At 46.4% G+C, this 23,516-nt stretch overlaps 1 protein-coding gene across 2 annotated transcripts in view; it reads right to left on the reverse strand.

Moving 5' to 3' along the window:
* STAT2 (signal transducer and activator of transcription 2) overlaps positions 1–23,516 on the reverse strand; it is a 180,978-nt gene that overhangs the window by 153,484 nt on the left and 3,978 nt on the right. For both annotated transcript variants that reach the window (XM_075337007.1, XM_075337005.1), the window contains exon 2: positions 5,585–5,748. In XM_075337007.1, coding sequence (XP_075193122.1) covers positions 5,585–5,748 — 164 coding nt within the window. The remainder of the gene's footprint in view (positions 1–5,584; positions 5,749–23,516) is intronic.

Consider the following 23,516-nt stretch of genomic DNA (forward strand, 5'->3'; position numbering starts at 1 on the left):
ACTTCCATCCTTAAAGGGAATATGGCAACAGGTTTTTGCTGAAGACAGCATGCTGCAAGGGTTAAAACATAGAACTCAGGGATGCCTGTATTGTCAAGGTCCAATCTGTTGTTTATTTGCTATGTTGGTTTAAGCAGCAGGACTTTTAATTGCTTGGACTACAAGAGCATAACAGTCTGGCACGCCCACTGCTGTGATTGACACCTCAGAGTCTGGGGTGGGTGGGACAGGATTCTCAGCTCTGCTACATGGCTAAATCTCAAAGTTCTGAAGTAATCTAAGTGATACATCACTGGATTCAGGATCCCTTTGCCTACACCATGCTGCTCTAAAATGAGGTAGCAAAACCTGCTAACAAATTCCCTTTCACGGCCTAAATTTCTTTTTCATATTTCCATCCCACTGTGGTATTTAAACCTGGCTGAGCCTCAGGTACTCATATATTACACTGCAATGCTTCTGTATTGTGTTATATCAGCATACCACTGATCGGTATCCCAATATACTTTGCCTCTGAGGGGGAAAAGGGTGCTCAATGGGTTAACAGAGGTTAAACTGCAAGGATCAGAGTTTTTATCGATCACAGCACATCCAAGAGGACAGTGGCAGCACCCGAGAGATCTGCAGGATCCAAAAATCCATTAAGGACCTCTTTAATTGAGTGATCATTTCTTAAACAAAATAATGTTGATTCTATTTTTTGTGCGAGGTTATGAGATCAGACATCTTGCCCGGGTATGGAAAGAAAATGGAGAAGTGAAAACTAATTACACGTACTAAAAAGTGCTTACAATCATAAATCCAAATAACATAAGAGGCGGTCCACAATAACATCCAGCCAATCAATGCAATGGACGAGTTTTCTTTATATACTATGGTCTAGAAAACCACAAGGTGATGGAAAAAAAATATATACTGATAATCCACAGACATAATGGTTATTGTGCAGGGCTCTATGACTACACTTAATGTACAATTCTCAACCTCAGTGTCGTTTCCTATGTTTTACTACAATTACATTTCGACTTCTACACTTACAGGCCTTGTCAATGACAGACAATCACTTTGTTAGCCCTAAAGTATACGTAAAAAAAATAAAAATGCTATAGTTATTTCCCAGATTGTTGTCACTTCTCCTTTCTCCTCCCACATCTGGCGATCTGCAGCTTTCCTCCCGCATGGATAAAGGAGTGAGGGGTGCAGTCAATCAGCAGCCACTGACTTGCCGCAGCAATCCCTGATATTGTCCATGTCAGGTTACTTACAGAGGATCTGACACTGATGGAGCAGCCGCACTACAACTGGAGGCAACTATAGATTATTTTGATGCAGCTTTGAGATATATTCAGGAACAGATGTCCAGTAGTCAACAACCCTTCCCGACCTTGGATGTACTTGTAATGCGGGCGTCACACGGTACGACCTATCATGTGATTGCACGAGCGATCGTACCCGCCCCGTCGTTTGTGCGTTACGGGCACAAAGTCGTTAAACCGCCGTCACACGTATTTACCTGCTGACCAACCTCGCTGTGGGCGACGAACGTCCACTTCCTGAAGGGGAAGGGACGTTCGGAGTCACAGCGGCTGGCCAATAGAAGCGGAGGGGCGGAGATGAGCGGGACGAAAGCATTCCACCCACCTCCTTCCTTCCGCATTGCCGGCGGGTGCCACGGGACGCAGGTAAGATGTGTTCATCGTTCACGGGGTGTCACACGGAGCGATGTGCGCTGCCCCGAGTACGATGAACAACTGGCGCCATTAAAATTAAAAGATTTTTTTTAAATTAAACGAGTACACGACTCACGATTTGTGAACGAGTCAGCGTCGCTCGGAGGTGTCACACAAGACGACGTCGCAAGCGATGCCGGATGTGCGTCACGAAAACCGTGACCCTGACGATGCATCGCACGATAGATCGTCCCGTGTGACGCCCGCATAGCTCGTGTCCCTGCCTTTGATGCAGGCTCACACGCTGAGCCCGCATCTTCCCCTGCACGTTGGCTGATCCGATCAGCCAGCATCTGTCTAACAGCCGTGGATCATATATTCGCTCGCGGTGGTTAACCAGTTAAATCCTCCTGTCAATCTCTGACAGCGGGATTTAACACACGTCGGCGGGGGTGCCTCATTCCCCCCGCTCCCATTGACGACCCTGTGACGTGATTGCGGAGCGCCGATAAGTTGTCATGACACCTGGGGGTTAGCTGATGACCCCTTTGTCTGTCATGATGAGCTTTCTATGAATGCCGGCTGCGGGCCAGTTCTCATAGGAAGTCATAATTTCTGCTATACAGAGCACTGCTGGTGCAGGGCAAGTGATTGGATGATCGCAGCAACAAGACCCTTAAGGGGACTAGAAATACAATAAAAAGTGGGGGAAAAAAGAAAGTTTCTAAATATACAAAATAAAAAAAGTTTTTAAAAAAAAACCCACAAGTTCAAGTCAGCCCACTTTTGACCCATTGAAAAAAATAAAATAATTTGATCAGTGAGGCTACATTCACACGACCGTCCCATTTTTGCAGTCCACAAAAAACGGTCCTGTTTTTCCACGGATGCATCCGTGTGACATCCGTATCCATTCCATTTCATATATAGTCCGTGTATCGTCTGTCTGGCTTTACTTTTGTTGCAGACCGCAAAAAAAAAAAAGTGGAAGCAAATAGATAGATAGAGGGATAGATAGAGGGATAAGAGGGATAGATAGATAGACATATATAATGTTCCACTCCCTTGCATTTTGTAATCTTGCACCATTTAGTGCCTTTCATGTGGCACTAAAGAGTGCTTAGCCTTGTATTTAGCCAAAAAATAATAATTAAAAAAAAGACAATGTGGGGTCCCCACTATTTTTTGTAGCCAGCTAGGGTAAAGCAGACGGCTGCAGACTACAGAGGGCACCCCATGCTGTTATTTTAAATTAAATAAATAATTTAAAACAAAAGACATAGGGTCCTCCAAATTGGATCACCAGCCAAGGTAAAGCGGACAGCTGTGGTCTGGTATTCTCAGACTAGGGAGGTCCACAGTTATTGGACCCTCCCCAGACTAAAAATAGCAGGCCGTAGCTGACCAAGAAGTGGCGCATCCATTAGACGTGCCAATCCTGGCGCTTTTCCCGTTTCCCTGGTGTGGTGGCAAATGGAGTAATATAAGGGGTTGATACCAGCTGTGTAATATTCACTTGGTATCAAGCCCTGGGATTAGTGATATCACGGCGTCTATCAGATACCCGATATTACTACCCCAGTCAGTAATAAAAAAAAATAGACAACAAACAAATTTTTATTTGAAAAAACAATCCCCAACATACTCCCTCTTTCACCAATTTATTGGCAAGAACAATCAAATCCGGGTCCAGCGTAATAAAATAAGAGGGTCCCACGATGATCCATTCCATACTCACTGTCCCAGTAAATGAAGAACAGAATGTTCCCCACTGGCCAGAAGAGCAGTACAGTGACCTGAGTTAACATCAATAGGTCAGCCCAGGTCACCGCAGGGGTTGATGAGTGCTGCCATCAAGACGTTAGGTCAGATCATTGCGTGCAGTGATGAAGTCTGCTGCACTCCTGACGTCAGCAATCGCTACTGACTTCCAATGTCAGCCGCGTTCATAGCGAAGTATGACAAGCTGCACGTGACGTCACTGCTAGTCACAGTCTCGGGCCGCTCGTGAGAATTGATGTGAGAACGTGGTGGACATGGAAGTCCGTGACAAGCAGTGACATCAGGAGTGCAGAGGAGATCGTCACAGCAGGTAAAAATGTGAGCTAACCGCCTGATGTGGGCGCTTATCATCCTCGCGGCTACTTGCACATTGCTCTGCAGGCAGATGCTGACACACTGCAGTGCGGGCAGCCGTGGGGCTGGCGGGAGAGCGGGACACAGCCTGCAGGGGCACCCGATGGAAGTCACATGGAAGTTCTTCCATGTGGCTTCTGGGTATTTTGCGGACCAATTGATTGTATTGTGTCACAGTCCCCAATTACGGAACAGATTAGGACATGTTCCATAATAACGGAACGGACATACGACATCCGATGTGTATTTTTGTAGGAACTGTCAAACTGATGCACACGGACGTGCTACTGTGTACCATCCGATCCTACACAAAAGACATTGAAAAGATGGTCCTGTCAGTAGGTCTGCAAAAAAAAGGAACTGAACAGGACAAACGGAACGGTCGTCTGAATGAACCCTAAACAGCGTAATGAAGAAAAAAAAAATTCAAAACAACAGAATTACGTTTTTTGGGCAACCGCAACATTACAATAAAATACAAATTGCATCTCCCCAAAAATGGTATCAGTAAAGATGTCAGCTCAGGGCACAAAACATAAGCGATCGATTAGCCTCAGATCCTGAACAATGAAAATGTTACAAGTCTCGTAAAGTGGCGCCAAAACCAATTTTTTTTTAAACCAATTAAATAAAAGAAAAAACTATACATGTTTGGTATGTACATACTCGAAATGACTCACTACGAGCACAAAGATACCAAACAAGTATGGTAATTATTTCTTTTTTTGTTATTCAAGTGGTGAAAAAAAAAATGTTGTAGTTTGTCAAAAAAAAACAAACTAGGTTTTGATGCCATTTTCAAAGAACTGATTGTTGTTTTTGGCACCACACTCTTCGTAATGATGCAAGCGATTTATTAATTTGGCTAAAATCATAAAATTGTCTTTTTTTCCTGCATCTTTTTAGCACCAAACGTGTCGCACATTTCACAAAATGGTGCAAGATTTGCAGAGAAACACTGGTGTACTCAAAAATACAAAATAGAAGAATTGCCAGAACTTCCTAAACTGAAGGTTACTCTGAACTGGTGTAAACTGAACATAGATACATACATTATCCAAAAGAACAGTTGCATTCAAGTAAAAGGGAGGGGAAAATAACTCGCTTTCAAAGTTCTTTAACTATTGTGAGTTTCTTGGCCATAATTTTGTCACCAAGGATGTTCCAGAGGTTTTCTATTGGGTTTAGATCAGGACTCTGGGCTGTCATTTCATTGCATTCAAGTAAAAGGGAGGGAAAAATAACTGAAAGATGTAAAATAGTGAGTATTGAAATGAGAATATGCATTGCTGCCCAGAAAACATGAAAACATTTTGTAGAAAAAAATTAGTTATTTTGCAAACAAAATTGGCCAAATTTACTTGAGCCCAGTTACCACACCAAGGTATAACTCAACTGGGTCCTAATATATTTTCTGGGCAGCAATGCATACCCACATTTCAATATTCACTATTTACATTTTTCCCTCCCTTTACTTGATTGAAACTGTTATTTTGGATAACGTACTCAAAAATACATCAGGAAGGGACTGAATTTGCTCCATATTTAGCGATTTAAAAAAAAAATATCGTAATTACGGAATCAGACGAAAACATCTGGGAATCCCTAAACTCTGTCTACAAATCGAAAAAAAACATAACAGGCAAACACATAAAATAGACTTTAAAAATAATGAACTGGGTGCAAACAAAAAAAGAGGCACAAAAACCAACACAGAACTAAACAAATAAAACAGGCGCAGTCAAAGATGATTTGGAGCTGGTTCTCCCCTTTCTTACCAGTCTTGTGATTCAATCCATGGAGCCAGGCACTGCCGCACCGTAACTGGGAGAAATTCCACATTGTAGACATCTAAGACCTTCTCTTGGAATACATTAGTCAGGCTCAAGATCGCTTCCCACTGGCTCATAATGTCACCAGAAGACGGAACTGGCAGGCACCACTAAAACATGGAGAATGGAAGACATGTAAATAAGCGTGCTGTTTTTGTCCTAATTAATAGTAAAGTAAATGCATTGTATCACCAGTTTGTTGATACTCCGTCTGAGAGCAGCTAATGTAGAGGCAGAGACCCAGATTCCAGTGATGTGTCACTTACTGGGCTGCTTAATGCAAATCTATAAGATCTCTACATGCAGAGCTGTGTATAACTCCGCCCACTACACTGATTGGCAGCTTTATGCCTATGCACAGTATACAAAAAACGCTGCCCATCAGTGGTGGGGTTACATAGAGCTCATGAATATGGAGGACTATAGGGCAGCAGGTTTACTAGTCCTCTAGTGACAATAAATCCTGATCATAAAAGTGTTTTTATCAAAACTACAATTCGCAGCCCAGTAAGTGACACATCGCTGGAATCAGGATCTCCGTCTCTACATTATACTGCTCTCAGCTTATATGGCAAAATCCTGCTAACAGATTCTCTTTATACCAGTAGGAAGAATAAGAGGTCACTGGTTATCTAGAGATCATGACTAAATATGAAGTATTATGCAACACCCAAAACCAGTCCAACTGTTCCTCTGCTCAGGGAACCCAATGTATCCATACAGGACAGTGATTTAATTGACATCAATACTCGCCTGTTGTAATGAAGGTGACAATTAAAAGGGGTTGCCCACTACATTTTTATATTCAAAATTGGCCCAAAAAAATTAACATAGATGCCCCTACAGAAGCCCCAGCACACCGCTGCCACTTTCAGCAGGGGATCACTGAGCAGCTGCAGCCGTCACACTCCATCTACACTGGAAGAAAAGATTAAAAGGGGATGTCCACTACTCGGACGATCTATTAAGCTGTGGAAGCTGGGAGATGGACAGGGGACACAAGCAGCGGATTTGTGGAATGGCAAAAGGATTGGTAGATGAGTATTCATTTTTGTTTCAATATTTATTTTACTTGTTCATATAGCATTATTAATAACACAGTGCTTTACAGGTGTTAGCATCACTGTCCCCATTGGAGCTCACAATTTAAATTCCCTATCTGTAGGTCTTTGGAGTGTGGGAGGAAATCGGAGAACCCGGAGGAAACCCACAAAAACAAGGGGAGAACATACAAAATCCTTGCAGATGTTTTCTTGGGGGGGGGGGGGGGGGGGCGCATTTGAACCCAGGACCCCAGCACAGCTTGGATACAGTGCTAACCAGGGCTGTGGAGTCGGTAAGCCATATCTATATTTATTGGAATACAACTTTAGAACACAAACTGTAATAAATTGTAAATATGTTATACAATATGTAATATACAGTGGATTACATATATATATCTTGTGTGTGCATGTATAACACAATATGTAATTATATATCCATAGATTGTAAGCTTTCGAGCAGGGCCCTCATTCCTACTGTAGCTGTTGAATTATGTACTATTTTGTTTTGTATTTGTCTATACAACCCCTCACCAGATTGTAAAGTGCTGCGGAATATGTTGGCGCTATATAAAAACGGATTTTTGTGTACTCACCGTAAAATCGTTTTCTCTTAGCCATCATTGCGGGACACAGGACCATGGGTGTTAAGCTGCCTATCCATAGGAGGACACTAAGTAGATGCAAAAGCATAGCTCCTCCTCTGCAGTATACACCCCCTGGCCGAGCCAGGCAAGCTCAGTTTTAGTACACAAGCAGTAGGAGAAAAAGCCAGTAAAAACTTACCTCAACAGAGGAACATGAGAAAAAAAGAGAGTCATAACCAAATAAGGTACTGAGAGCCAAGGCCCAACAGGGCAACAGGGTGGGTGCTGTGCCCCCCAATGATGGCTAAGAGAAAACGATTTTACGGTGAGTACACAAAAATCCGTTTTTCTCTGACACCTCATTGGGGGGCACAGGACCATGGGACGTCCTAAAGCAGTCCATGGGTGGGAAACATAAAAGAAGACAACACAACCCAAGGACTAGGAACCAGCCCAGAGAGCCTGGAGCGCCTACTGAGAGAGGTGCTCTACTGCAGTTTGCAGAATTTTCCTACCCAGATTTGCCTCAGTTGAAACCTGGGTATGAATTCTGTAATGCTTTGAAAACGTATGTAGGCTAGACCAGGTCGCAACCTTACACACCTGTTCCACTGAAGCCTGATGCCGAATGGCCCACGAAGCGCCAACTGCTCGAGTGGAATGATCCCGCAGCCCACTAGGAATGGGCTTGAGTTGCAAGCGGTAGACTTCCTGCATCGCAGAGCGAATCCAGCGAGCCAGCGTCGCCTTTGAAGCTGCCTGTCCCTTCTTAGGCCCCTCAGGAATGACGAACAAAGAGTCCGTTTTCCTAAAGGGGGCTGTCCTGGATATGTAATATCTGAGAGCTCAGACGAGGTCTAACGAATGCAGAGACCTTTCCACCCTATGAACCGGGTGTGAAGAAAAGGAAGGCAGAACAATGTCCTCGTTCAAATGAAACGGGGTAAGAACCTTTGGAAGGAAATCCGGAAGGGGGCGCAGAACCACCTTGTCCTGGTGAAAGATCAGAAAAGGCTCGCGGCAAGAGAGTGCTGCTAGCTCCGAAACCCATCTGATGGACGTAATTGCCACCAGGAATGTTACCTTCCAGGACAGAAGAGCAAGGGAGGATTCCTTGAGGGGTTCAAAGGGAGACCTCTGGAGACCGTCCAGAACGAGGTTGAGGTCCCATGGTTCCAGCGGCCGTTTGTACGGGGGAACGAGATGGGAAACGCCCTGGAGGAAGGTCTTGACTTGCGGTTTTTGAGCCAGGTGGCATTGGTAGAAGATTGAGAGCGCTGAGATCTGCCCTTTAAGTGAACTGAGAGCCAACCCCGCTTGCAAGCCAGACTGTAGAAAGTCAAGAATTCTGGGGATGGCCAGAGGCATAGGCTGGACGTTAGTTTCTCTACACCATGAAAGGAAGATTTTCCACGTACAGTGGTAAATGCGGGATGAAGCAGGCTTTCGGGCGCTGATCATGGTGGAAATAACCGCGGGGGAGAATCCCGCTCTTGTTAATACCTAGGACTCAATGGCCATGCCGTCAGCTTCAGGGCTCTGGAGTTCTGATGGGAAATGGGCCCTTGGGTCAGCAAGTCTGGGATGTCTGGAAGGCGCCACGGTGCGTCTGTGAGCATTTGTACTAATTCGGCGTACCAGGCACGCCTGGGCCAGTCCGGTGCTATCAGTATCACCAGGACTCCCACTACCTTGATCTTCCTGATTACCTGCGGCAGCAGGGGTAGAGGTGGAAATATGTAAGGCAGGCGGAAGTGGTGCCAGGAGCAGACTAGAGCATCCGCGCCGATGGACTGCGGGTCGCCTGACCTGGCTATGAACGTGGGTACCTTTGCATTCAACCTTGAGGCCATTAGGTCCACATCTGGTGTGCCCCAGCGAGTGCAGATGTGTAGAAACACATCTGGGTGGAGAGACCATTCTCCGGCGGCCAGGCCTTGGCGACCCAGAAAGTCTGCTGCCCAGTTCTCTACCCCCGGTATGTGTACCGCTGATATCACTCATCCCGTCGATTCTGCCCAGCTGAGGATCTTGTGGGCCTCGAGATAAGCTGCTTTGCTGCGGGTGCACCCCTGCCGATTGATATAGGCTACAGCTGTCGCATTGTCCGATTGGACTCGAATCTGACGACCCGCTAGCAGAGGGCAGAACGCTCTGAGCGCGAGGAAGATCGCGCGGAGTTCCAGGATATTTATGGGTAGGAAAGACTCCTGGGGCGTCCAACGTCCTTGAGCAGTGTGGTGCCGGTACACTGCTCCCCAGCCTAGGAGGCTGGCGTCCGTGGTCAGGACCAGCCAGTTCACTGGGAGAAAAGATCTCCCCTTCGATAGGGATGAGGACTGAAGCCACCAGCGGAGTGCATACCTGACTGAAGGCGTCAGGTGAAGATGTTTGTCCAGGGAGAAGGGGCTTTTGTCCCAGGCTGCTAGAAGGGCTAGCTGCAGTGGGCGGAGGTGCAGTTGAGCAAAGGGTACTGCTTCCATAGCCGCCACCATCCTGCCGAGCACTTTCATGCTGAATCGAATGGAGCGAGACGGAGGACGTAGAAGGCAGCGTACGGCTCGTTGAAGAGCAATCGCCTTGTCCTGAGGGAGAAGGATCAAGCCCCGACGGGTGTCCAGGGACATGCCCAGGAAGGTGATGGATCGTGATGGATCGGGGATGATTTATCCAGATTCACTAGCCACCCTAAGCGGGATAGGGTGTCCACAGTGATCTGTACGCTGGTTGAGCAGTCGCGGAAGGAGGGGGCCTTGATGAGGAGGTCGTCCAAGCAAGGGAGAACGACTACTCCCCTGGCGTGAAGGACGCTCATGGCGGCCGCCATGACTTTGGTGAAGACCCTTGGTGCGGTGGCAAGGCCGAAGGGTTGAGTACGAATTGAAAGTGGGAGTCCTGAATTGCGAAGCGGAGGAACTTTTGGTGATCTGGAGCGATTGGTATGTGCAGGTACGCGTCCTTTATGTCTATGGAGGCGAGGAATTCCCCTTCGACCATGGATGCAATAATGGACCTTACGGACTCCATTCTGAATCTCCGTACGTGCACATGTTTGTTTAGGTGTTTGAGGTCCAGGATGGGTCGAACTGACCCATCCTTTTTGGGGACCACAAAGAGGTTGGAATAAAAAACTCCGAACTTCTCGTCGTCTGGGACAGGTATTATCACTCCTGCTGTTTGGAGCGAGTGGATTGCTGAGAAAAAAGCTTTGCGTCGTTTTCGAGTCTTTGGGGGGTTTGAGAGAAAGAACCGACTCGGGGGTCTGGTCCGAAATTCTATGTGGTAACCGGAAGACACAAGGTCTCGCACCCATTTGTCGTCTGAGGCGGCAGCCCAGATGTGTTGAAAGAGCCGCAGTCGACCTCCTACAATGAGTGTGTCTTCCGGGGCGCCGAAGGAGTAATGAGGGGGGAAACCGTCGTGGCCGAGTTTCCCTAGTCCTGGACTGTTTCGGTCTAGGCTGCCATGACGAAGTGGGTTTCGGGGAGAGCTGAGAAGGTCGGTCCCTGCGTAGTCCGCGGCTGGTGGCAGGGACAGCACAGGATGTCGACCAACCAAGTGAGTTCCGAAAGGAGCGGAACGAGGACTGTGGACGTCTGGTGAAGGACGTCCTGGACTTCAGATGGGGGAGGGAGGTACTCTTTCCTCCCGTGGCGTCAGAAATGAGCTTGTCCAGACGTTCGCCAAACAAATCGGTCTGGAAAAAAGGGAAGGCCCGTGAGAGACTTCTTGGAGGCAGAGTCCGCTCGCCATTGTCGGAGCCAGAGAGCTCTACGGATGGCTATGGTATTTGAGGCGGCAAACGCTGCTCAGGTAGCAGTGTCCATGGAGGCCTGGATGAGGTACTCCGCCGCAGCGGCAATTTGAGCTGTTACCTCTGTGAAGGTATGAGTGACTTGGGATTCCTCAAGCGAAGTGTTAAGGGAGTCTGCCCAGACCGAGATCGCCTTTGCGACCCACACAGAGGCAAAGGAGGGCGAGAGGGAGGAACCCGCAGCCTCAAAAGCAGAGCGGGCGAGGTGCTCCACCTGTCTGTCTGTCGGGTCCTTGATGGAGGAACCATTGGGTAAAGACAGTAGCGTCTTTGTGGTAAGGTGGGAGACCGGGGGGGGGGTCGACCGAGGGAGGATCGGCCCAGCCCTTAAGGGCAGGTGAGGCAAAAGGGTACCGGGACTCCATGGGTTTTCGGTTACCGAAGCGCCTGTCAGGCTTCTCCCTTTGCTTTGTGAGGATATCCTGAAACTATGGGTGATCAGCAAAAACCTTTTGGGGTTTCCTTGCCCTCTTAAAGGAGACCGCATGGTCAGTAGTAGTGGATGGGGGATCCTCCACATGCAGAGTTTGGTTGATTGCTGCTATAAGGGAGTCTATTGCAGTTTGATCATCTGGGGAGGCTGAAACCAAGGAATCCTCCTGGTACAAACAGCATTCTCCCTCCTCCAGCTCTTCAGAAGCTGTGGAGCGTGTGGGAGAGCCTGCCCTGTGTGCTCCCGAGGGAGAGCCCGCTGGAGACACCCGGCCGTGTGCTCTTTTCCTGATCCCTGCAACCGGTGAAGCATGTGCCTGGATTACCTCAGAAGGATCCTCCATAGGGGTATCCTCAGGCTGCGTTCCATCCAGGGATCCAGAAGGGTGTGGAGGATGACATTGCATAGCCAGAACCAGGTTCTGTGACAGTTTTTCCATGGATTGGGACAGAAACTGTGCCCATTCCGGTGGGCTGGGGGCCCTAGGCTCTGGGCTGACGGTTACGGCGGTGGTGGCAGGGGGGTCTTGGGGGGCTATAGGGGCACAGGACTCACAGAGAGAAGAGGTGTGTTTACGTGGTAGCTCAGCGTGGCAGGCAGTGCAGGCTGAATAATAGACTATGTAGGCCTTAGCACTCTTAGTGCCCTTAGTTTTCTGCATGTTCCTAACAGGAGTATGCCAGGAGGGGGAGCAATGCTCAGCAGAGCTACAATTGAAGCAAGCACCTCACCAGAATCAGCCGATGGCCCTGTCCTCAGGAAGGATTAAGCTCTATGGAGATCTTCGCACGCATTCCTGAGGGGGGCAGGGCTTATCGCGGCAATGGGGGGCTGGGCTTATTGCTAAAAGAGCGGGAAGATGAAGTCAGTGTGCCCCCCCCTGCTGTGGGTAGTAAAAAAAAAAAAAAAACCGCGGGAAGGGAGCTTCGGATAGTTTTACTCCCTCTCCCTCCAGTTAGCACACAGCTTGTCACTGGTGGTTATCAGCCGGCTTTTCTGCTAAAGCAAATAAACAGAGCAAATAAACAGCGTGAGTCCCCGAGCCCTGGGCCCTCCCCCCTGCCACTGGGAAATTATCTGCAGGACTTTCTGCAAACAGGAGGGACTTCCCCCCCCCCCTCCTCCAGCCAGCAAGCTAGAGAAAAGTTAACACTGTGTGTGCAGGATCCTTGTAAATGTCCTGGGCTTCCCTGCAGCGTCTTTTCTCCCTTTGTCTGGGAAACCAGTCAGGGGGGATCTCACCTTAAAACACTGCTTCCGTCCAGGCAGTGAAAATAGCAGAGCCAGCTTGCTGTGTCCGGTTACGCCGGTGTCATATTCAACTCAGAGCCTGCAGAGAGGGGCTGAGGAATTGGGCTATAGGGGCACAGGCCTCTACCCTGGGCTTTGGAAAATCGGTGTCTGTGGAACCTGTCGTCCAGCCCAGGATCCAGCGTCGCAGGAGGGGGTACGTGGAGGTGACACTCCACGTTCCCGCCCGTTGATGGTAGTGGGAGATCGGTCCCAAAAGGAAACCGTCGCCCTCAAAAAATAACAAACCTTGAAAGGAAGTGCCTCCTACAGACACTAAGCTAAAACTGAGCTTGCCTGGCCCGGCCAGGGGGTGTATACTGCAGAGGAGGAGCTATGCTTTTGCATCTACTTAGTGTCCTCCTATGGATTGGCAGCATAACACCCATTGCCCTGTGTCCCCCAATAAGGCGTCAGAGAAATAAACATTATTATTATTATATTACATATTTACAATTTATTACAGTTTTTTGTGTTCTAAAGTTGTATTCCAATAAATATATTTTATGTTCTATCTAAATATCTTGATTATTGTATCATAAAAATGATTAAATGTCTGATGTTCACATTGCACTACAATACATTTTTCACTTAAATATAAGCAATATACTAAATGTTATTATTTAGTATGTTTTTATTGAAAACTGTTTTTTTTGCCACTTACATAGTTTATATATAACACTTTATAATACACTATGTAAGTGGCAAAAATCAGTTTTCAACAAAAACCTACTAAGGCTATGTGCGCACTGGAAAAATGATTTTTCTCAAGAAAATTTCTTGAGACACTTCTGGGAGTTGAAGATTTCCGCACCTGCGGAAAAATCCGCGGGAAAAACGCATGCGGATTTGCCGCGGATTTGTCGCGAATTTACCGCAGGTTGGTCCCTGCGGTTTTGCAATAAATAATATAGATAATCGATAGACAGATAATGGATAGAGGGAAAGATGGCTAGATGAATAGATAGATAGATAGCTAGATGAGAAAGACCTATATAATGTCCCACCTCCCTGCATTTTCTAAGCTGGCACCCTTTAGTGACTTTCATGTGGCACTAAAGGGTGCTTAGCCTTGTATTTAGCAATAAAATAAATAAATAATTAAAAAAAACCCCGACGTGAGGTCCCCCCATCTTTTGTAGCCAGCTAGGGTAAAGCAGACGGCTGCAGCCTGCAAACCACAGCTGGCAGCTTCACCTTGGCTGGTAATCCAAAACAGAGGGCACCCCACGCTGTTATTTTACATTAAATAAATAATTTAAAACAAAAAACGTGGGGTCCCCCCCAAATTGCATCACCAGCCGAGGTAAAGCGGACAGCTGTGGTCTGGTATTCTCAGACTAGGGAGGTCCACTGTTATTGGACACTCCCCAGCCTAAAAATAGCAGGCCGCCCCAGAAGTGGCGCATCCATTAGACGTGCCAATCCTGGCGCTTCGCCCCAACTCATCCCGTTTTCCTGGTGCGTTGGCAAACGAGGTAATATATGGGGTTGATGTCAGATGTGTAATGTCACCTGGCATCAAGCCCTGGGGTTGGTGAGGTCAGGCGTCTATCAGATACCCGACATCACCAACCCAGTCAGTAAGAAATAAAAAATAGACAACAAAAAAAGTTTTATTTGAAAAAACACTCCCCAAAACATTCCCTCTTTCACCAATTTATTGAAAAGAACAATCAATTCCACGTCCGGCGTAATCCAATAAGGGTGGGGGGGGTCCCACGGCGATCCATACCATAGTCGCTGTCCTAGTCAATGAAGAACAGAATGTTCCCCATTGGCTGGGAGAGCAATGCAGTGACCTGAGCTAACATCAATAGCCCAGGTCACTGCATGGGATGCCGAGCGCTGCTGCCAGGAGATGAGATCATTACCTGCTGTGATCATCTCCTGTACTGCTGACGTTAGCAATGTCACTGACTTCTATGCCCGCCGCGTTGTCAGAAGTATCGCGAGAGCCCGTGACGTCACCGCTAGTGACAGTCTCGGGCCGCTCGCGAGACGGGCATAGACAGCAGTGACCGCGGTGACGTCAGGAGATCGTCACAGCAGGTAATGATCTCACCTCCTGACAGCAGCGATCGTCATCCCCGCGGCTGCCAGCACTGCAGGGTGTCAGTGTCTGCTTGCGCTGCCGCGTGACAAGCTGCTGACACTGCGGGCACACACTGACACGCTGCAGTGCAGGCAGCCGCGAGGCTGGAGCGGGACACAGACTGCACGGGCACCTGGAGGTCGCACGGAAGTGCTTCTGTGCGGCGTCCAGGGAGTGTGACGTCTGTGTTTACTCTGCTCCGCTTCCTCTTCCTGACATAATGACATCGCTTCCTGCAAAACTGCAGGCAGCGATGAGCATTACCGCAGGTAAATCGCGGCTATACCGGGGGTATACCGCACATCATTTGCTACCTGCGGTATACCCCCGGAATTTCGCGATTACATTATAGTGAATGGAGTGAAATTCCGGGGGTATTCCGCAGGTACCTGCGGAAAATAATGGACATGCTCATTTTCTCAAGAAAATCTTCTCAAGGAAATTTCTTGAGAAAAATCCGCAGTGTGCGCACAGCTATTTTTTTTTCACATAGGATTTGCTGGGAAATGTCTGCACAAAGATTGCAGACATTTCTCAAGAAATTTCCGCGGCAAATCCGCGGGTAAATCCGCGGGTAAAATGCACTAATGCGCACAGAGCCTAAATAACATTTGTGCAGTCTATGAATTTGTCCTAAGAAATAGAATTGCCTCCATCAGATCCTCCTTCATAGATTATCTCAAATCTGACCTAATAATTTTAAGGCTAGAGAACAACCTCTCTACAGTAACTTGGGTTGGAGGCAAAGCCGTAACCACATGGGCAACATCTCTAACAATTTCCGGGTATAAAGGAATTGCCTCATGCACAGTCAGTTTTGATGAATGGTTGAATTTTCTATTTCTTTGAGAGCAAGTGAAATATTTTACTGAAATCTGGTCAATCTGCTGCTATAGGAGACGGAGTGAAATCTTTCTTTGCGGCAACGCTTTGCCTGCTCCATGTCATCCAAATACTTGTCAGAATTAAACTCCTCATCTGATGAGGATGAAGATATGGCAGCAGTAGCACTGTCAGGACCCAAGTCCTCTTGAGCCTGGCAGTCCTGTAGCTGCTCATCCTAACTGCTACCTGAGTCAAAGCTTCTTTTCCTTTAGTAAGCTGTTGATCATCAAGCAGTATACGATGACTTGGGTCCACATAAAACAGCTGCCAGAAGAATTTTATTTTCCAATAGCTGTGTCTCTCTCTGTTTCATTGAAGCAGAAATGCCATCTGCGATTAAACCTCCTCTTTGGGACAGGCAAAATAGCAAGTTCTTCCACTCCCTTATGAAAATGCCAGGAGTTAAATCCTCAGCTTGTAATTTTTTAGTCACGGTAAATGGGTGATTAAGCAATTCCTTAAATTTAGCCACCTGTGTCCATTGACCTTTATTTAGGGTTACTTGAGGGTTCACCATATCTATAAGAAATGATTTTAGTTCAAGCAATCGCTCAGCCATTAAATAAGTGCTGCCTCACCGAGTGGCTTGATCAACAATTGCCAATTTCCCAGCACGTCTCTTCAAGATGGAATCAATTTAGGGGTTCTGGCAGCAATAACCAACTTCCTCACTTTTCCAATCAGATTTCCAGCATGTCCGCCCAGTTTCACACATCCGGCTTTTCGCCGGTTTTGCGGATGTGGGGCACGCCAGTACAGTACGATACAGTACTGTGGCAGCGCCACAACTTCCGGGTCACATGCTCCGGTCACATGAAAGCATGTGACCATCGTTTGTCACGCTGCCACTGTACTGTATACACTGTACTAGAGTGCGCCGCATCCGCCAAACCAGCGAAAAGACGGATGTGTGAAACCGGGGTCCCTCTTGCAGACTTTCTTTTTGCCAGCTGCAGCGTGTACACAACACAGCGCATGTGATGAATATGAAAGTGTTTTGAAGCAGCTTCAACAAGATCATCTAATCCTAAAGTATCATTTTGCTGTTCTTCTGTTGTAATATCTGTTTGTTCCTCAGTTACATGAACAGCACTGTGGCTCCATCTCACACATACTGAATCCTAAATTTTCTTCTAGCCGTTGTTCATTACTCTCATTCATCAGTGTAATTGTACTTATGTTTGAAGCATTGTTCGTTACAATAGCAAGAACCTGTTCTTTTTTGCATTCCTAATCTTGCAGGACTTTTTCCACTAAGGCCTGGAGAAACTGGCTGGTGTGATGAGCTTTACTATCTTTTACTGACAGTGTCTTACTAACAATTTCTTTCTTGTTACAAACATATCGAACATTGATGGCAAAATAATTCAGTGAAATGCGGTGACTCTGTGCATCCAGCAAAGGCAATGGGTTTCAAGATATGACAGTCAGACACAGCGTTTTGTCAAGATCCTCACAAAGAATGAGCAGTCAGTTTGTGTGGTGTTTTTCTAATCTGCTTTTGCATTATTTATGAGCTCAAAAACCTTTCAGGTGATGCGGTTTTTAAAAAAGCTGATCGGCTTTTGCAGCTGAAAAACGTATCCTCAAAAAAACGCAGCAAAAACAGTGTGTGTGAATGTAGCCTTAGATCAGGAATAGAACAGCCATATATAGGACATTTCATACCTTTCCCAAATTCCTATGAAAAAATTTTCATCACACTCTGCATTGCACTACTGTCCTCAATTTATTATATATTATAGGAGTCGGTGCATTTTATACCGACTCCACCAAAACGAGCTCCGACTCCACAGCCCTGGTGCTAACTACTTATTCACTGTAGATATGGGGTTAATCTTAGGGTAATAGTGTTCCAATGCTGTTTGGCCGCCTTATTGAAAGCAGTGCTACCAGGAGAAAGTTAACTCTGTTCCTCCCTTGAGCCATGCCTGTCCATCACAGAAGCATGGCTGAAGCGCTGTGAGCGATGGCTGTAAACCCTCCCCGGCAAGTTGACAGTTCGGTCTGTAGCACATCTGTGTGAAAGTGCCGGTCTGTGCTTATAGCTGCTGCTCACAATGCTGTAAGCGGGGACGGAAGCCTTACCTGCATGCCTGAAAGCCTGCGGCTCCTGGGAGGAATGAAGATCATTTTCTCCTGCAAGCCACATGTTAACTTAAGGCAGCAGGACAGTATTTGGAAAGCGATTTACAGTGGGTACGGAAAGTATTCAGACCCCTTTACATTTTTCACTCTTTGTTTCATTGCAGCCATTTGGCAAATTCAAAAAAAGTTTATTGTTTTCCTCATTAATGTACACTCTGCTCCCCATCTTGACAGAAAAAAAAACAAATGTAGAAAATTTATTAAACAAGAAAAACTGAAATATCACATGATCATAAGTATTCAGACCCTTTGCTCACACACTCATGTTTAAGGCCTCTTTCACCCGTTCGTGAAAAACAACGCACGTTTTGCCCTCCGTGAGCCGTGTTGATTGCCTATGTGTGTTCTCCGTGTGTTATCCGTTAGAACTGCTCACCTGCCCCTGGCTTCGCTGTCAGTGGTGCTGATCTTCGGTCTCCGGTCCTGCCGACTCCCCGCTGCTGCTGCTTCCGGCCGCAGTTTAGTGAATATGCAATTAGCATAATGAGCAGCGGTCGGCAGCAAGTGACAGCAGCGGCAGAGACAGCAGGGCTGGAGAAGGTGAGTAAAGTTTTGTTTTTTTTTCTCGCAGACACGTCTTGTCTCCAGTGTGTGTTACACGGAACACATCCGTGTGACACCCGTGATGCCGGAGAGAAAACGGACACGTTGCCATGAGAAACACACGGACACACGGATGAACAGAATGGACACACGTTCCATGCGTAAATACATACGTGTGTCCAACTCCATTTGAAAACATAGATCTACGTGTGTACGTGAGGAAACTGACCAAACACGTACCGGAGGCACGTACGTGTGAAAGATGCCTAAGTCACATGCTGTCCATTTCCTTGTGATCCTCCTGGAGATGGTTCTATTCCTTCATTGGAGACCAGCTGTGTTTAATTAAACTGATAGGACTTGATTTGGAAAGGCACACACCTGTCTATATAAGACCTCACAGCTCACAGTGCATGCCAGACCAAATGAGAATCATGAGGTCAAAGGAACTGCCCAAAGAGCTCAGAGACAGAATTGTGGCAAGGCACAGATCTGGCCAAGGTTACAAAAGAATTTCTGCAGTACTCGAGGTTCCTAAGAGCAGTGGCCTCCATAATCCTTAAATGGAAGAGGTTTGGGACCACCAGAACTCTTTCTAGACCTGGCCGTCCAGCCAAACTGAGCAATTATGGGAGAAGAGCGGTGGTGAGAGAGATAAAGAAGAACCCCAAGATCACTGTAGCTGAGCTCCAGAGATGCAGTAGGGAGATGGGAGAAAGTTCCACAAAGTCCTCCACCAGTCGAGCCTTTATGGCAGAGTGGCCTGACGGAAGTCTCTCCTCAGTGCAAGACATATGAAAGCCTGCATAGCGTTTGCAAAAAAACACATGAAGGACTCCCATACTATGATAAATCGGATTCTCTGGACAGATGAGACGAAGATAGAACTTTCTGGTGATAATTCTAAGCGGTATGTGTGGAGAAAACCAGGGACTGTTCATCACCTGCGCGATACAATCCCAACAGTGAAACATGGTGGTGGCAGCATCATGCTATGGGGGTGTTTTTCAGCTGCAGGGACAGGACGACTGGTTTCAATTAAAGGGAAGATGAATGCGGCCAAGTACAGAGATATCCTGGAAGAAAACCTCTTCCAGAGAGATCTGGACCTCAGACTTGGCCGAAGGTTCACCTTCCAACAAGAAAATGACCCTCAGCACACAGCTAAAATAACAAGAGTGGCTTCAGAACAACTCTGTGACCATTCTTGACTGGGCCAGCCAGAGCCCTGACCTAAACCCAATTGAACATCTCTGGAGAGACCTGAAAATGGCTGTCCACCAACGTTCACCATCCAACCTGACAGAGCTGGAGAGGATCTGCAAGGAAGAATGGCAGAGGATCCCCAAATCCAGGTGTGAAAAACTTGTTGCATCATTTCCAAGATGACTCATGGCTGTAGTAGCTCAAAAGGAGGGTGCTTCCACTCAATGCTGAGCAAAGGCTGTGAATACTTATGACCATGTGATATTTCAGTTTTTCTTGTTTAATAAATTTGCAAAAATTTCTATATTTCTGTTTTTTTCTGTCAAGATGTGGTGCAGAGTGTACATTAATGAGAAAGAATGAACTTTTTTGAATTTACCAAATGGCTGCAATGAATCAGAGTGAAAAACGTAAAGGGGTCTGAATACTTTCCGTACCCGCTGTAGCTACAGATTAACCTTGTATCTGCCAATTTATAGTGTTTTCAAACATATGCGTTTCCCATTAAAAAGAGCCTGTCACTAGGTCAAAGGAGGCCACTTTTTGCTATTTTCTTGGCAGGGGGTACTTTAACCCCTTAACGACCGCAGGCCGTAAAATTACGTCCTAGCGGTCATAACGTTACTGCCCGCGGTCTCCTGGCAGCAGCATGCTGCAATCGGCGCACATCTCAGCTGATTTTCACAGCTGAGATGTGTGCCTGCTAGGCACGAGCAGAATCGTTATCTGCTCGTGCCGTTTAACCCCTGTAATGGCGCTGTCAATATGTGACAGCGCCATTATAAACGCGATCGCGGTAAAGTTTTACTTACCGCCCGATACCGGAAGTCACGTGACATGATCACGTGACTTCCGATGGTTGTCATGGTAGCACAGGGTCATGTGATGACTCCTGTGCTAGACATGAACTACTTTCACGTTCGCTTTCCACGGAGGCCAGGGAAGCAGAAAGTGCACGTATCTGCTGTTTACAGCTGTGTAGCTGTGATCAGCAGATAGAGGGATCGGATTGCTAATCGCAATAGCCCCCTAGGGGGACTAGTAAAAAAAAAAAAAGTAAAAAAAAAAGTTTTAAAAACTTAAAAAAAAAAAAAAGTTCAAATCACCCCCCTTTCGCCCCATTGAAAATTAAAGGGTTAAAAAAATAAAAAATATACACACATTTGGTATCGCCGCATTCAGAAACGCCCAATCTATCAAAATATAAAATCAATTAATCTGATCAGTAAACGGCGTAGCGGCAAAAAAATTCCAAACGCTAAAATGACGTTTTTTTGTCGCCACAACTTTTGCGCAAAATGCAATAACAGGCGATCAAAACGTAGCATCTGCGCAAAAATGGTACCGTTAAAAACAGCTCGAGTCGCAAAAAATAAGTCGTCACTGAGCCATAGATCCCGAAAAATGAGAATGCTACGGGTCACGGAATATGGCGTAAAACGTGCGCCACTTTTTTTCAAACTTCCGAATTTTTTTTAACCCCTTATATAAAAGTAAACCTCTACATGTTTGGTGGCTACGAACTCGCACTGACCTAAGGCATCACAAACACACATCAGTTTTACCATACAGTGAACACAGTGAATAAAATATCTCAAAAACAATAGTGCTATTGCACTTTTTTTGCAATTTTTCTGCATTTGGAATTTTTTTGCCATTTTCAAGTAGACTATATGGTAAAACTTATGATTTCATTGAAAAGTACAGCTCATTCCGCAAAAAATGAGCCCTCACATGACCATATTGACTGAAAAATAAAAAAGTTACGTCTCCCAGAAAAAGAATGGCGAAAAAAAAAAAACGGAAAGCGAAAAATCGGCCGGTCGTGAAGGGGTTAAAAAAAACATCCCTAGTGTGCGCAATTCAGACATTGCAAGCGACTCGCACTGGGCCGATCACTGAGTGTACCCTGTCGCAGCACTGCTCGATGTGGTCAGCATACGCAAAGTGCTAGAATTCAAACACTGATTTTTTTTTTTATTCTTTTTTGTGGGGGGGGGGGGTTACGGAGGCTGTCGGATAATAAGGGAATGGAAGGCTATCCGACAGTCAGGGTCCAACGTGTAGACCTCTGCTGCAGAGTATGGCAGAGGATAGGGGAAACCTGTACCACCAAAGCGGTACTGACACTGTTGCGTCACAGTGTCACCAAGACCAATAGCGGCGTATACTGTTTAAGTCACAGCGACTACCTTATTAGAATAACATGGGAGTGGAAATGCAAAAGAGTGAGGAATACAACATAAGGCTATGTGCACACGTTGCGTTTTTTTCAGCGCGGAAAAAACGCACCCTCTAGCAGAGGGGAGAATTGTAAACAATGCGTTTTGGGAAAAAACACATCAAAAACGCATGCGTTTTTCGTGCGTTTTTCATGCGTTTTCTTCAGGTGCGTTTTTGACCACATGATCCAGTGACAGTGCCACAGTACATCCAGTATACAGTGCCAGCCTTCCTGCAGAGATATGAGTGTTGTCCACGGGAGAACGCAGCTGCCCATGCCCACGATTTGGGTTCAGGCTGCTGTGGAGCTCTATGCTACCTGCAGAGAACACTCTTGTCTCCGCAGCATATATTTACATGCTGAGGCTCGGGAAGCTGCGCCACAGGTCAGTTTATGCTGCGGAGAAGAGAAGCCCAGTGGGCACGGGATTTCTAAAAATCCTTTCACTGTGCTTCTACTGCACAACGCAGCGTTACTGACGCAGGGAAAACACTCTGCGCCCATAACGCTGCAAACCCTGATTGTGGGCACACAGCCTTAAAATGTGTCAATGGATGTCAACATACAGTTAGGTCCAGAAATATTTGGACAGTGACACAAGTTTTGTTATTTTAGCTGTTTACAAAAACATGTTCAGAAATACAATTATATATATATAATATGGGCTGAAAGTGCACACTCCCAGCTGCAATATGAGAGTTTTCACATCCAAATCGGAGAAAGGGTTTAGGAATCATAGCTCTGTAATGCATAGCCTCCTCTTTTTCAAGGGACCAAAAGTAATTGGACAAGGGACTCTAAGGGCTGCAATTAACTCTGAAGGCGTCTCCCTCGTTAACCTGTAATCAATGAAGTAGTTAAAAGGTCTGGGGTTGATTACAGGTGTGTGGTTTTGCATTTGGAAGCTGTTGCTGTGACCAGACAACATGCGGTCTAAGGAACTCTCAATTGAGGTGAAGCAGAACATCCTGAGGCTGAAAAAAAAGAAAAAATCCATCAGAGAGATAGCAGACATGCTTGGAGTAGCAAAATCAACAGTCGGGTACATTCTGAGAAAAAAGGAATTGACTGGTGAGCTTGGGAACTCAAAAAGGCCTGGGCGTCCACGGATGACAACAGTGGTGGATGATCGCCGCATACTTTCTTTGGTGAAGAAGAACCCGTTCACATCATCAACTGAAGTCCAGAACACTCTCAGTGAAGTAGGTGTATCTGTCTCTAAGTCAACAGTAAAGAGAAGACTCCATGAAAGTAAATACAAAGGGTTCACATCTAGATGCAAACCATTCATCAATTCCAAAAATTGACAGGCCAGAGTTAAATTTGCTGAAAAACACCTCATGAAGCCAGCTCAGTTCTGGAAAAGTATTCTATGGACAGATGAGACAAAGATCAACCTGTACCAGAATGATGGGAAGAAAAAAGTTTGGAGAAGAAAGGGAACGGCACATGATCCAAGGCACACCACATCCTCTGTAAAACATGGTGGAGGCAACGTGATGGCATGGGCATGCATGGCTTTCAATGGCACTGGGTCACTTGTGTTTATTGATGACATAACAGCAGACAAGAGTAGCCGGATGAATTCTGAAGTGTACCGGGATATACTT

Source organism: Anomaloglossus baeobatrachus, chromosome 2 (genome assembly GCF_048569485.1).
Source record: "Anomaloglossus baeobatrachus isolate aAnoBae1 chromosome 2, aAnoBae1.hap1, whole genome shotgun sequence".
NCBI classification, from domain to species: Eukaryota; Metazoa; Chordata; class Amphibia; order Anura; family Aromobatidae; genus Anomaloglossus; species Anomaloglossus baeobatrachus.